Consider the following 16,589-nt stretch of genomic DNA (forward strand, 5'->3'; position numbering starts at 1 on the left):
ACTTGTATCAAAGCAACAGAGAATATTTTGGAACACAAATTATTTCTGTTACAGATATTAAGCGTTAAATTAAGTTAACAAAACAGAAATAAAATTGTTAAAGCAGAGAATAGTTGGTATATGAAAAGTACATATTTATATGTACTTTTCATATACCAACTATTCTCTGCTTTAACAAATTATTTCTGTTACAGATATTAAACGTTTAAGTTAACGAAACATAAATAATTTAGTTAAAGCAGAGAATAGTTGATACTATTCTCTGCTTTAACAAATTATTTCTGTTACAGATATTAAGCGTTGAGGTTAACGAAACACAGTAATATGATTATTAATGGATATATCGAGCCTTATTTAATAAATAAAGAAATACAGTGTTCAAAATGTGGTGATAAATTAATAATTGATACAAGTAATCGCATATTTCGATGCCGAAAAACACATTATGAAAAAAAAATCCAGCAAAAAATATGTAAAAAAACAATGTATGTTTGAAACAAGTGCAAAACCAGTCGCTACATAGCGTCGGTATAACAGGTTTCATAACCTGATAGTCGTCAACTTTAACAGTTAATATCTCGCTTCGCGGGGCAGAGCGGAACTTTTTTCTGCCAGATTCGTTCGTTTTGTGCAAAAACGCGTCGATTAAGCCTAAATTCAGCGAAATCGGTGAGGAGGGAGCTCTCCTTAAGTATTACCAAATAATTACTAAATTTTCGTATTTACAATAAAAAAGAAAGAAGTTTTCACAAGCATTAGAAACAATTGCAAATGGCCAGAACACCAATTTCTTATAGATATATATGACTGTGGCAGCCGTCGTCAGCCACCAGGAAGTCACGGAAAGTACGGTTCGCGATACGTCGCGTTGACAGGTTACAAAATACGATACATTCTGTCAAACCACAGATACTCCGACTTGTTTGACAGGACTTCGCGTCTCCTAGCAACCGAGTTTTGCAAAAAGTCTCCCATAGATGGATGTCGAAACTCGTATTTCAGATTCAACCACGATGTAAATATAAAGGCGACCGAATTCGCAGAAATTCGGCGATTCGGCGAATTGTCCTTTCAATACACATAAAGGATCAATACGCCTCGCATTTTTGAAACTAAAATTCCTCCTCGTTTCGACGAGGAAGGAATTACCAAGAGGCGCAAGACTCGCCCTCTTCTTCTTGACCAAATCTTCGCGGTCGAGAGGAAAAAGGTTGCGCCAGTTGCAGCCACAGGCGCTAGTCGCCCCGAGGTAGGCGCTCAGACGCCTCCTCCAGGCTCTAGCCGCCCAGTTACCGGCGCAGGACGCCTGGCTCACGGCTCCAAGCAGTCATCAGCCGGCGCAAGGTGCCCTGCCCCCGGCGCCAGTCGCCCAGTCTCCGGCTCACAGCCGACTCCGAGCGCTAGCCGCTCTTCGCCTGGTCACTCGACCTCTCGTTCCATGACGACTCCCGGCGCTGTTTGCCCTGTCCCTGGTTCGCCGATCCTCGGCGCTAGTCGCCCAACTCCAGTTGTTTCAACACCAACTAGAAGAAAACGACCCTTCGAGATAGGGACGTCGACGCCGGGTTTTGGAGGGTCTACACCACCAAACTTGTGAGTCCTTCCTCCTCTAATTTCTCCGCTTCCGTTGTCGCCTATAAGAAAAACCTCTGAGGGAACGCAGACGGATCTGGTGGAACACCGGGAAACGACGACGCAGACGGAGGCTTCAGAATTCGGCTAAGCAGGAAGGAGAGAAGCGTCAACGCAGACGAAGCAACGAGGAGGCCGAGGACGGAAAAGAAAATATTATTGTTAAGCAAGAAAATTACGTATTAAATGTTTATAAAATGAATATAATGTTTGAATAAAAATGTTCTAAAAAACAACAACAAAAACAATAATAAATCTTAGCGATTAATAAGCGGGACGACGTAACGTCTAAAATGACTATCATAATTATGTGGTAATAAGAAATCTGTATAAAGATATGCTAATGATGTCAAGAAATAGATAAATTTATTATGTTACACTGTGTAGTCAAAATTATGTATACCATTAATTTAATGTATGTACTAATTGCACATTAACACAGAAGATTATAGACTGGAAATATTATAATAAAAAAAATGTATTTTTAATAACATATACAGCATGTATTTGTAAAAATATTTTTTATACATATTGGTATGACAAAATATTATATATACATGGGAGTATGTATGACAGAACAAATTAAAGAAGTAAAATTTTAACGTTTTATTTATAACATTTTATATCACTTTTATATCTTTTTCGCTACATTCTGATATGCAGTATAACATAAATTAAATACAAAGTTTATATATGTATTTTTCAATAGAATAAAAGATTTAATCACAAAGAATTACAGAGATAGTACAAAATAAAAATATTTTATTAAAATAAATAAATTTTTCTTGTAAAAAAACTTGGCGCTGCTAGACCTCGAAATTTTAAATAAATAAGGATAACAATAAATAAAAATAATTCATAGAAGAATGCGACGGGAGTAACAAAATGATTATATTATCAGCGTGGTGTGTATGTGCGAGCGAGTGATATGGGTGTGCGTGACGACGGCGAATAATGCGGCTTATAATTAAATATAGGATAAGTTTATTTATTTATTTAAAATTTCGAGGTCTAGCAGCGCCAAGTTTTTTTACAAGAAAAATTTATGTATTTTAATAAAATATTTTTATTTTGTACTATCTCTGTAATTCTTTGTGATTAAATCTTTTATTCTATTGAAAAATACATATATAAACTTTGTATTTAAATACCTTGTATTCCCTCGTTGGATTAAATATTTTAATAAAATATTTTTATTTTGTACTGTTCCTCTGTAATTCTTTGTGACCACTAAAAAATACACATGTAAACTTTGTATTTAAATATCTTGTATTCCCTTGTTAAATTTAAATAAAATTTTTTAATCTTATAAAATTGTTATCATTCATTCTTTTTCTAATTGACACCATGTAAAGATTTTTCAAAGTAATGCAACAATTATTTTTTGAGGCAATATATATGTTCCCTCTGTAATTGGCGCTGTAATTTAAAGAGATATCATTTCTTTTTTGTAATTGTAATAGATCACTTGAAGCGCGACTCTTCTTTGATATAAGGTAACATAATTTTGTGATGTGTATCACTTGGGTTATAATTTTTTGGAAATAAAGATACTACTGCTTAGATTTTTTCGAGATTTTTCGAGATACAAAGAGTACGTCTACCACTTGTTACTTAGGTTTTTTCGAGGTATAATACTACCACTTTCTTTTTTTTTCGAGGTAACAACATATACACTACTATACGTGTACTTGGCGCCTTTCTTTACCTTTTTTTTAAAGAAAGGTAATTTTGTACGGATATCACGCCTTTTTGTAGTATTACGCATTTTATAAACAGTATGTACAGGGTAAAGCTATTTGGAGGTATTATACTACCACTTTGTTTTTTTCGAGGTAACAACATAATACATATACACTACTATGCGTGTACTTGGCGCCTTTTTTAACTTTTTTTTAAAAAAGGTAATTTTGTACGGATATCACGCCTTTTTGTAGTGTTACGCATCTTAATCTTATAAACAATATATCTTATAATCTTATAAACAGTAGGGGAGACCGGGGCTAAACCGCCAGTTTTTTTTCGGTGCCGATTTTTAACAACAAAATAAATAATTTTAGTTAAATGTGGTATACCACTGTAAAGAGTGAACCTTTAGCTACAAAATTTATATAGGAAATTTTTATCTATGTTGCTTTGTTTAACCGGTATAGAGCAAAAACGACAACAGTGGAAAAATTGAAATCTAAAAAATGCCGGGGTTGAACCGCCACCCTCCCGGGATAAATCAGTTTCAGGTTTGATCGCCCATGAAATATTAGATATCTACACTGGATTCGTGTTCAGCATGCATTACTCTTTATAATCAGCATGCATTTATAATCACGTACCTCGAGATTTGGAGAGCAAATATTATTGCAGATATTACAAAATTTCCACGCGCAGAAAATTTCACTTTTCACCACGAAAACATGTTTGCCTCCGTAAAAATCATAACACGGCAGGTAACCTGCCGAAACTCCGTTGGTCACATGGGTACCATAAGCAGCGTTTACAATGTTAATAACGAGTTCGCACAATATACAGGTTCCGAGATATTTGATTTAGCGGTTCAACCCCGTTGGCGGTTTAGCCCCGGTCTCCCCTATGTACAAGGTGTGAAGCTAAAGGTGTTACGGACTATTATTTCTAAAGAAAACAACAATTTAATATTTTGCTTAGTTTTTTAAAAATAATAATCTGTAACCTTTTTAGTTGTACACCTTGTTAATGCTATACATATGTATATCACAGAAAAAAATTACTACTTAAAAAAAAAAATGTAATGTGTCTGAAGTTGTTAATAATAGGTAAAACGTTGACACACACTAGCTAGTCTCATGACGATGAGTCAAGTATGTACAAGAGCGAGATCGCAATAACCGATATGCAAGTGGATTAACCTAGTCGCGAAACCTAGCCGTTATACTGTTGAAGAACCGACCGCATAACATTCCGTCTTTTTCTAATCCCGCTGTGAATCGATTTTCCAGCTAACGTATATCTTATGTCTTCGCAAAGCGTAACTTTTAAATCCTTTAAGGAGATCAATCACTTCAAGACGACACATTTTTTTTAGAGCGATTGAAGAAAAGCGATTGAAGACAGAGGCTTGTAAATGTCGCGAATAACGTCTTGGACGAGTATAGTAGCGTATACGTCAAGTCGGGAGGCGAATAGAAGTTAAGCAATGGAGAAAAAAAAGACAGACCAAGATATGCGAGTTAATTCAGTTATGATATATTTTTATATATTTTACAGAAGGCGTATAAAAGATGTAAGAGAACTTGCGGTAAAAATTCATGCAAGTCTTAATAACTTCAAGGATTAAACTGATGAATATACAAAAGCTACTAAATGTACTCAAAGCTACTTAATGATTAATACAATGCTAAATGAAGTGTTGTACAAAATTTGAATAGAGTCAAAGATTGCGGTCAGCTACATATTATATACACGAAAATTATTATATACACGAAAATGAATTACGAATGATTATTACGTAACGATGTTCATTGCGCTATATTTTCGCTTTGTTAAAAAATTATAATAAATTATAATAAATTGAGTTAATCGCAGCGCGCGACAAAGTTATGTACGTGAGCACTGTGAGCGATTTAATGATTGTAACCTTACTTGTATACATTTCCTAGAAAAATATTTCTATATTATGTTTAACAACAATAATAAATATTAACATTTTATAACTGCCAAACGTTTCCAGTTGAGCGCAATTGTACGAGTTACGAATTATTTATAGACTCTTTTTCTCAGTTAACTAGTTTCTACTGCATTGAAATCTTGCATAGAAAAAAATGTATTAGCATATCGCACAAAAATCATCGATATCTAAGTAAACAATTAATCAAATATATACAGTATATATGCGTACATCTGGATTAATCCGAAAGCTTAGTCTCCATCTTTTGAAACATAAAATAATTTTATGCCACAACAGTGAAGTGCGGAATATTAAATAAAATGCGCCATTTAACAATAACTTCTAAGGTAACAAGTTTAATCTACGGTGACCTAAATTTAAACGTGAAAAGAAATTAAATTATTTCAATGAGTTCTCGAATCGTCCCCAATCAGAAATAGACATGAGTCACGTAGAAACGAATTTCCTAATTCGTCTGAGTTATTCGATACAATGTTCTAGTTTAAATGTGACATTACTTTGTAAAATGTTAAGTTTTATTGTTTTCTCTACTCTACGATCAATATAACAATCTTTATAAATTTCTTTCTAAATAAAAATATTCTACACAATCGGAAAACTATTTTACAACATGAGTAAAGAACGAAGTCAAAAAGCGAAATAATCAATTTTGACGCGATTAAAGGGGATCATCAATGGCGATTGTATTAAACTCTAATCCATACTGACTAAGAATCGCGGATTATGCGTGAAAATTGTAGAGTTTCTTGACAACTCTTATGTACAGATGGATTCAAGTGTTTCTGGCTTCATTCATCTGGTCCCATGCCTACTTGTTCAGCATGTCCGTTCATTACCAGTTCTTCAGTAAGGGAAATTAGCTTTAAAAAATCAATTAATTTTAATTAATTTGCGCATCTGCAAAGAGATTCTCGAAGATTGGATAATAATAACTACTTACCTCATAATTTTGTATCATAAAATAAATATTTGCATAAATATTAGTTTGAATGCGACCTTCAATCTGAGTTTGGGCAGCAACTCCCTTTGAGGAACAATTTTGTATCACATTGTAAGCTTCTGTCGACCATTTACCTGCAAAAGAGTAACATCAAAGTATAATTACATATCCAAAGATAAATAATTTTGAGTGTAGAGATGTATATATCTAAAATCTACTTACACGTAGGAGTTGATAATAATCTCGTTGATTGAAATGTGGCTTGGATCAGTCAACTAGCGAAACTGTAATATAATAATAAATCGATTAGAATTTTCGGAAACATTACTTCATACGATTCTTTCACACGATGACGGTTAATGTTAATTTCCGATTACCTTATTATTACGTTTCGCGTGTTCTATACTTGTCGTCATGACGAAACATCTGACCGAGACATTGCGCTTCTTGGCTATCTCAATATATCTCTTTCTCGAAGCTGAATCAGGATTGGTATTGTCTATAACTATACTTTTTCCTTGATTTAAGTATTGTTGGACTGCAGCAATGCACTTCTGCCAGCTGCCTAAAGTGTCTCTGTTGACGTATCCGTATTTCTTCAGATAATTTTTTGCAAAATGCGATTTTCCGGAGTCTGGACTGCCGACCATAAGTACCACCTGTTAATGGATATCTATAAGCACGAGGAAAGAGCGGGCCTCTGTTCACATTTGACGTTCACGATGATATTCATGTTATGCACGATGCTTCTGTCGAAACCGAGGAATCACATGCCGGAAAAATTTTACTTAGGTATTTATCATTAAAAGAATACTTTGTATAATTCTCTTTTATGTTATTTCTCATTAGATCATGTTACGAGAGGAACAAACACATTTTTCCAGCGAGTAGATGGGAACCTTTTGATCCAACGAAAAGTTATGACAAGTATACAGTGTCGGATAAAAATAGGAAGAAAGACAAAATCTGATAAACTTAGATTCAACGAATTGTCCAATTTCGTTTAAAGGATTCAGATTCAAAGGACTGTAATTTAGTAGAGCTACATAATCGGGTAAATGAATTAAATATTATCACATAACTGAATGAATTTGAATCTGAATCCTTTAAACGAAATTGGACAATTCGTTGAATCTAAGTTTATCAGATTTTATCTTTCTTCCTATTTTTATCCGACACTGTATACTTGTCATAACTTTTCGTTGGATCAAAAGGTTCCCATCTACTCGCTGGAAAAATGTGTTTGTTCCTCTCGTACCATGATCTAATAAGAAATAACATAAAAGAGAATTATACAAAGTAGGGGAGACCGGGGCTAAAAGGTCAATTTTTTTTCGGTGCCGATTTTTAACAACAAAATAAATAATTTTAGTTAAACGTGGTATACCACTGTAAAGAGTGAACCTTTAGCTACAAAATTTATATAGGAAATTTTTGTCTACGTCGCTTTGTTTAACCGGTATAGAGCAAAAACGACAACGGTGGAAAAATTGAAATCTCAAAAATGCCGGGGTTTAAACGTCACACTGCATTTTCAATACATATACGTACATCTAATCCTGAAAAATGATAGGATACATTTTAATAATTGTTTTTTAAGAGAAAAATATAAAAATTTATTTAAAATTTTTATGCAAAACATTATTAAAAAATAGTTACGAGGGTTCCTCTTTCCGCAGAAGTCACTCGCCCGACTTGTTTCACTCCTCGACGTCCGATGACTCTATTCGGTGTCTGAACGGTTGTAATTCCCGTCTCATCCATATTCCATATGCAATGAGCCTGGAAATGCCTTGGAAATGCATCTGGACTGCTTACTGACCGATTAGCCCCAAACACAAGTTTCAGGTTTGATCGCCCACGAAATATTAGACATCAACGATAATGAAAAAACTACACTGGATTCGTGTTCAGCATGCATTACTCTTTATAATCACGTACCTCGAGATTTGGAGAGCAAATATTATTGCAGATATTACAAAATTTCCACGCGCAGAAAATGTAACTTTCACCTTCCGAAAACACGTTTGCCCTCGTAAAAATCATAACACGGCAGGTAACCTGCCGAAACTCCGTTGGTCACATGGGTACCATAAGCAGCGTTTACAATGTTAATAGCGAGTTCGCACAATATACAGGTTCCGAGATATTTGATTTGACGGTTCAACCCCGGCGACGGTTAGGCCCCGGTCTCCCCTACTGATGTATATTTTTCTAATATTAAACTTTTATTATTCACAAATAACAGAAGAATGTTCGTGGACAAGGGAGTAAACCTGGTGCTAAAGATGTCTCTCAAGATTTAATAGAAAGTATAGTTTTTCCGAAAGGTGATAAATTACCAAAATCGAAAAAACCAGAGGAGTGAAACTCTCATTGTTTTTCTCAGAATATTTGACGCCGATAATGACCCCGACATCAGATGGCGCAGGATGTTACGTGCTTGCTTACGTGATCACAACATAACCTCTTAGTATTATCCGTATTCTCCCGTCTCCGTATTGTTCAGTATTACTCGAGTATTAAGTGCGTTGAGTGTTCTTCAGTGTTTTCTGTTCTTGTTTGAGAATAAAATAATACTATTGACATTTTATTCTAAAACAATGCCAACGTGTACAGTGTTAGGTTGCACATCAGGATATATTAGCAATCCTGAAAAAGTTTCTTTCTTCCGTGTACTGAATAATCAAATTATGATACAGCGATGGCAAACTGCTATTCGCAGAAAGGATATTGTGCTTTCATCAAAACTGTGTGTCTGTGAGAAGCATTTTTTGAAAGAAGAGATCTTATGGCAACGGGAAATTTGTAATCAAAGTGGAAACGTACTTGGCGTAGTAAGTTGTGATTGTTTAGCAGATTATTTAATTTTTTAAGTTGTTATTATTTATTTATGACTTTTTCCTTTAAGTCTTTGTACAAAATTCCAAGATTGAAAGCTGAAACAGTCCCATCTGTATTTCCATGGACCGAAAACATAGATCACGTTGAGTCATCGGCGTCATCGGTATTCACAGAGCCCGTAGAAATACCGGAAATAATGGAAATAGAAAAGGACTCTAGTTCAAAAGTAATTGAAATAATCAGTTGTTATAGATGTACATATTGCTTTTCGTAGCTCGGTTGTGTACGATTTAATTTAAACGTAATTTACGTAATGAATGTTATTCCAATACTGGAGCCACAATTAAATGCAATTATATTGAATATAAATCGTAATTGAACTAAGTTATCTGTCTTTTTATAAAGTGCTTGATAGATTCTTTAAACAGAAGTTTATAAAATTATATTTTGTTTCGCAAAAAACATATATCTTTTGGAAAGACTGCCGAATAATAATGAATATTTTATTTTTTAGAACAATAAAATAAAGAAAACCGAATTGAACATGCAGTAGGGAAGACCGGGGCTAGACCGTTAGTTTTTTTTCGGTGCCGATTTTTAACAACAAAATAAATAATTGTAGTTAAATGTGGTATACCACTGTAAAGAGTAAACCTTTAGCTACAAAATTTATACAGGAAATTTTTATCTACGTCGCTTTGTTTAACCGGTATAGAGCAAAAACGACAACGGTGCAAAAATTGAAATCTCAAAAATGCCGGGGTTGAACCGCCACCCCCCCCGGGGTTAATCCGTTACACTGCATTTTCAATACATATACGTACATCTAATCCTGAAAAATGATAGGATACATTTTAATAATTGTTTTTTAAGAGAAAAATATAAAAATTTATTTAAAATTTTTATGCGAAACATTATTAAAAAATAGTTACGAGGGTTCCTCTTTCCGCAGAAGTCACTCGCCCGACTTGTTTCACTCCTCGACGTCCGATGACTCTATTCGGTGTCTGAACGGTTGTAATTCCCGTCTCATCCATATTCCATATGCAATGAGCCTGGAAATGCCTTGGAAATGCATCTGGACTGCTTACTGACCGATTAGCCCCAAACACAAGTTTCAGGTTTGATCGCCCACGAAATATTAGACATCAACGATAATGAAAAAACTACACTGGATTCGTGTTCAGCATGCATTACTCTTTATAATCACGTACCTCGAGATTTGGAGAGCAAATATTATTGCAGATATTACAAAATTTCCACGCGCAGAAAATGTAACTTTCACCTTCCAAAAACACGTTTGCCCTCGTAAAAATCATAATACGGCAGGTAACCTGCCGAAACTCCGTTGGTCACATGGGTACCATAAGCAGCGTTTACAATGTTAATAGCGAGTTCACACAATATACAGGTTCCGAGATATTTGATTTGACGCTTCAACCCCGTTGACCTTTTAGCCCCGGTCTCCCCTATTCTTTTAATGATAAATACCTAAGTAAAATTTTTCCGGCATGTGATTTCTCGGTTTCGACAGAAGCATCGTGCATAACACGAATATCATCGTGAACGTCAAATGTGAACAGAGGTTCGCTTTTTCCTCGTGCCTAATCGCAATATTACATACATTAAAATAACATGCCAACATTGTGATATTGCTTCATAAGTTTTATCACTTACAAGGGAACGGTCGGGGGTGTCCGAGACCGATTTGAATGCGCTTTGGATATGTTGTTGAGCATCAAAAAATATTAGACTCGTATTTTTTTTTGCGGCTTATCTCGACGTTTATTGGTCGAAAAAACCCGATTTAGAACCTACCCGATTTGGATGCGCTTTGAATATGTTGTTGAGCATCAAAAAACATTAGACACGTGTTTTTTTTTGCGGCGTATCTCGACGTTTAGGGGTTGAAACAACCCCTCGAAAATAACGGATTTTATAGTTTTTAGCGAATATCTTCGAAAATATAAGGCGTATGAAAAAAAGTTTGCTACAAAAGGTTTATGGCTTTTTGTGCTCTTTACAATGGCGTAATCAGATTTTTCAAATTTGTCACATTTTTTAATTTAACCCCACCCCCACCTATTATTTTTGCCAAATATAATAATTTTTCCAACGCAAATTTAAGAGCGTCAAATGCCAAATACATCCATGTGTATTTTTATTATGATACCATTATTAGATTTTTGGCAAGACGAGATGATATGTGGTATAGGCGTCGCGCTGTAGGTAGGTGTTGCGTTATTTCTGTTCAAGTTGCGCCGTACGCTTAAAAATTTCCATTTTAACTCCGGGATGACCGAAAGCGCTGATGCGAAGGCCAGCGCAAGGCTATTTCGAGAGTCCTGGACTAGCAACGGAATGTCGACTCCGACATTATAAATACCGCCGAATTGTATCGGGCGGGCAGTCGCAAATTGGAAAGAGACGGTATCAAACCTAACAAAGACCACTCCATTAATTATAAAGTGCGTATTTATTTATATAATTAAAGTTCGAGACAAATATTTAATTTTAATATCTTTCAGAATGAAGTTTAATCCATACAATGTAATAATGCTACTTTCTGCAACTTTCACTGCTTTCAACTATTCACCAAGTCCGACAACTTCGGAGGAAGAAGAAGTAAAAGAAAACATTGAACGTGTACTGCTTGACATACAAAACCAAGAATTTGACGTAGAAGAGGAAGAAACTTTAGGTTTTTATGATATATATGAGATTCCAGAACCGGAAAGAGTTGATTTATTTGAGGAAGATGATGGTAAAGTATATCTTCCGGAAGAAGTTACTTGCAGCTCTGTTGAGGCAACAATATCAAGTGACTATAAAAGGCAAGCTGTGGAATACTGGAGGAGTGGTAAAACAAGGGGAAGATCGCTTGAAGGAGTTAAACGAAGGTACAAAAAAGTTACATCAATACGACAACTAGCACGATGGGAGAGCCAAATTAGTGAAGGTGGTAGTAGAATGGAAAAATTAGAAAGAATTTCTGCATACACATTAAATTGTTTTAATGAAGCTCTTGAAAGAGGAATTATTATTCATGATATTGACATCGCACGATGGGCTTCTCGGGCACAAGAAGAGGAAAATGTGGCAGGATTCAAAGCTTCAGAAACGTGGGTGAAAAGATTTAAAATTACACATAATATTGTGTCTCGGAAAATAACTAAATTTGTAACAAGAAAATCTTTGCTATCAAAAGAAGATTTGGAAAATAAGTGCGACACATTTATTACTAACGTAAAATATTACATTGATCGATATGGAGTGGAAAATATTTACAATTCGGATCAGAGTGGATTCCAGTTAGAATTACACTCCGGTCGTACTTTATCACATAAAGGTGTAAAAAAGGTAGAATCTGTAGTACAATCTATATCAGCAACCACACATAGTTACACTATACAGCCAACTATTTCCGCTGATGGTAGATTATTGTCGCCTCTTTTTATTACATTGAAAGAAGTTACAGGAACGTTTGGTCCGAGAGTGCAAGAAACATTATTCAACGCGCCTAATATTTTTATTACGGCTTCAAAATCAGGCAAATTAACATCAAATCATGTAAAAACTTGGTTAAATGATGTATTTTTTCCGAATGTCGGACCAAAATCTGTATTATTATTAGATTCATGGAGTGGGCATTGTCCTAATATAATTTCAGAAACTAAACCAGATAGTGTAACTGACTTTGTTTCATTAACTATTCCGGCCGGTACAACGGGAAGAATACAACCATTAGATGTATATTTTTTCCGAATGTGGAAAAATTTTATTAGATATTTTTCTGATATGGTTATGATGTTAGACCTTGCAATAGATCTTCATGTTCGAAATAATATCTTGAAATTGCAGTCATTAACGCACAATCAATTTTCATCGCCTAGGTTTCAAAATTTATTGAAATATGCATGGTTTAAAAGTGGATATATACAGAATAGGCCGAGTGAATTTCAAACACCAGTCAAATTTTGTTTCAAGAGTGATTTTAAAGTAGAATGCGACATTTGTGGTAAAACTGCCATAATTATTTGTTCTTGGTGCAAAAAATCGCTTTGCATAACACATTTCTTTCATGATCATCATCTTTGCGACGAATATGTGCCGTAAATGTAATTTTCATATATGTTTATGTATTGATTACTGATTAATTACTGATGGATTGTTTACTGATTAATTTAAAAATTCTGCTCTGATTTATTAATACATAAGTCGTCTTAAAATCTACAATTTTATCAATCATTTACTGGCGACGTTTAAAAAAGTTTATTAATATTTTATTGTGACTCGATATTATTCGTCTACACATAATATTATTACCCAATATTGTAAAAATAAACACATGAAGAAATGTAATTTGTATTTTTAATTTATTACTATTACTATTTTTATTAATTTTTCTACCATATTTCCTCTATATATGTCCGCATATCGAATAAAATTTGCAGATTGTAAATATCTTCAGTGCCTCTCCAAACATGCTCGTTCGCCTTATTCATTCTTGGATTTAGCCTTGGATAATACCGAACCCATCGTCTATGTTCAATAAATCCTCGAATTCTAGTATCTCACCGCAATGACCCCCGCTAAAAAAGATCAACAAATAACATTATTTCTTTAAATGTATATTAAAAGTATATGTATATTGTTGCGCCCGTGCTGGACACCCGTTTGTGGGCTGAACTTGGCTCCGCTGATCGCTCCGCGGAAGCTTCGTGCTGAAGCGCGTCCCTTGACAACGGAATATTGATTTTATTGATTTCACGACGACTGTCAGATTCTCGGGGAGACTCGGAACGTTCGAACGAGTTCTCCTTCTGTATCTTCAAATACGCTTTTCTGTACTAATCTCGAATAAACCTGAGTTCCTTATTTTGATAAACGAGTGTTCTCTTTCTCTCACGTGAGTCCGGGAGTGCGCGGCGCGAACGCGAGTGACCAGTGACAGCGGAGCGCGCGCAACAATATGTCAATGTAGTTCCTTTCCGGAATTATGACACGAGCAAATGATATTCAAATGCGTGAATTTGGTTGTTGATTTTGTTGTGCCGTAACCGGGATAGTATATTATTGTAGCGGTTAATGTGACGTTCAGATTATGTTTTGTGACTGCCCGCCCGATCTTACAATTCGGCGGTATTTATAATGCCAGTATTTATAACGTCGACATTGACTGCGTTCCGATATTCACTGCCAGTACTGAAAATCTATAGTTTACGTCACGTATACTATAGATTTTTAGTACTGGCAGTGAATATTGGAACGCAGCCATTGAACTCTGGCTCAGCCTTTGCAGTCAGTTGAGCCGGTAGTTACGTGACAAAGAGTAAAGCAGCATAGAAGAATGGACAGAATTGAAGAAAGAATGTACAGAATTGAGGATTACATAGAAATCCTTTATCCCGCCACAGGAGTACGTATAATACACATAATTGTATATTAAAAATATTTTTAAATTAACCATTCTTTTATTGTAACAGTGGATATAAGTGGACAATGTGCCCGTGCACGAGGTACGAATCAGAAATATGGTGAGGGTTCGGATCCCTCACAATCAGGTATGTATGAATATTTTCATAGATTTAACATTTTTTTAATTTTTGTATAATCTGTTTTCAGCGCCATATATATATGCATGAAATACAGATCCGTGGGTTTATAAATGTGGCGCGCCAGCGTTGGGTGCGTTGGTTTAGGACGGAAAACCAGGAAAACAACGCTGAAATCTGGGAAACTTCCGGCGACGTAGATATCTTCGGCTTACGTCGACTATTTAAAATGGAGGACGATTTTGAAGAAGAAGAAGAAGAATATTGGTAAGTTAATCGTTTTTCCAATAAAAAAATATTGAATCTTTATATTAATCATCTTATTGCATTTGTGTGTTTCAGGTAAAGAAAAGCAACGCGGACGCGGCACTCCGATATTCACAGTTGCAATCGATCATCGAGGAACTCCATGACACCTTGATATTCCATAAGAAATGGCACTCGATATATAGATGTGTACGATCTTGTGATTCAATATAACGACAGTCCTTTATTTTAATAAATATACATATAGTCCGAAAACATTCCCTCGTTACTTTACCGCAAGGCTTTTCGACCGATCTATCTCTCTATATCTATATATCTCGCACGCACCTATGATTCTCTCTCTCTCCAAATTATGTTATGTACTTCTCGCTCAGCGACTCAAATCTATCTGCCGTCCGTCCGTGCCTTCCTTCAGAACGCGCGAAGGCTTTCCCCTACTCCATATAACCTTCCGGACTTCCTGCTTATTTATTTTCGTGCTAACGCTATCGAAATAGCGTAAACTCCTCGCTGTCAGCGCCTAGTGCTGACCTTCGCATCAGCGCTTTCGGTTGTCCCGGAGTTATAATTGGGATAGTGTATTATTGTAGCGGTTAATGTGACGCACGTTCAAATTTGCGACTGCCCGCTCGATCTTACAATTCGGCGGTGGTATTTATAATATCGGAGTCTACATTCCGTTGCTAGTCCAGGACTCTCAAAATAGCCTTGCGCTGGCCTTCGCATCAGCGCTTTCGGTCATCCCGGAGTTGAAATGGAAATTTTTAAGCGTACGGCGCAACTTGAACAGAAATAACGCAACACCTACCTACAGCGCGACGCCTATACCACATATCATCTCGTCTTGCCAAAAATCTAATAATGGTATCATAATAAAAATACACATGGATGTATTTGGCATTTGACGCTCTTAAATTTGCGTTGGAAAAATGGTTATATTTGGCAAAAATAATAGGTGGGGGTGGGGTTAAATTAAAAAATGTGACAAATTTGAAAAATCTGATTACGCCATTGTAAAGAGCACAAAAAGCCATAAACCTTTTGTACCAAACTTTTTTTCATACGCCTTATATTTTCGAAGATATTCGCTAAAAACTATAAAATCCGTTATTTTCGAGGGGTTGTTTCAACCCCTAAACGTCGAGATAAGCCGCAAAAAAAATACGAGTCTAATATTTTTTGATGCTCAACAACATATCCAAAGCGCATCCAAATCGGTCTCGGACACCCCCGACCGTTCCCTTGTTAGTCGCGTAAAAGAGTCACGGTGCGGTTTCGCTTCGCGTCGTATAATAATAGGATAATTACATGTAAATAAAACAATTACCTTGAATCAGAAAAAATATTAATCGTCGCGTCGCGTAAAGAGTCACGGTCGGTCTCGCTCCGCGCGTACTTGACGTGGGACACTATACCGTGTTATAGGTTATAACTGACTGTGACAGGTGACAGCGCGCTAAACGCACTGTCTGCACTGGTCTGCACTGCGCGCAGTTTACACACACGTATACATCGAGAAACTGGCGATACTAGTGGCACCGCCAGTGTCGAAAAAGTGAAAAAGACGCGATTCCAGCCAATGAAATGATGCCATGGCATGAGAGACGGTCGACGTAGAAAAAGTATCTTAAAAATAAATTTTCATATTTGGACTTTGCGTCGCAATATCTCCGCTCGTAGGGCACGTAGC

General features: G+C 35.7%; 1 protein-coding gene and 1 long non-coding RNA gene across 2 annotated transcripts; one reads left to right on the top strand and one right to left on the bottom strand.

Moving 5' to 3' along the window:
- Positions 1-5,790: 5,790 nt before the first annotated feature.
- On the bottom strand, positions 5,791-6,354 carry LOC139779031 (uncharacterized). The gene is made up of 2 exons (XR_011719778.1): positions 6,234-6,354; positions 5,791-6,153 (listed from the first exon to the last, which is right to left on the bottom strand). It is a non-coding gene; the product is annotated as an uncharacterized lncRNA (long non-coding RNA).
- Positions 6,355-11,379: 5,025 nt separating this feature from the next.
- LOC139779044 (uncharacterized) lies at positions 11,380-13,193 on the top strand. Its single transcript, XM_071717255.1, has 2 exons — positions 11,380-11,545; positions 11,606-13,193. Exon 2 carries the CDS (start codon positions 11,607-11,609, stop codon positions 13,191-13,193), a length of 1,587 nt encoding a protein of 528 aa, XP_071573356.1. The 5' UTR covers positions 11,380-11,545; position 11,606.
- The last annotated feature ends 3,396 nt before the right edge of the window (positions 13,194-16,589 follow it).

The sequence above is a fragment of the Temnothorax nylanderi genome, unplaced genomic scaffold (assembly GCF_030848795.1).
Source record: "Temnothorax nylanderi isolate EJ_2023f unplaced genomic scaffold, tnyl_v1.0 TNYL_tig0206_pilon, whole genome shotgun sequence".
NCBI lineage: Eukaryota > Metazoa > Arthropoda > Insecta > Hymenoptera > Formicidae > Temnothorax > Temnothorax nylanderi.

Bases quoted from the DNA above. Each gene is read 5' to 3' on its own strand.
- LOC139779044 (XM_071717255.1), top strand. From the start codon at position 11,607: ATGAAGTTTAATCCATACAATGTAATAATGCTACTTTCTGCAACTTTC.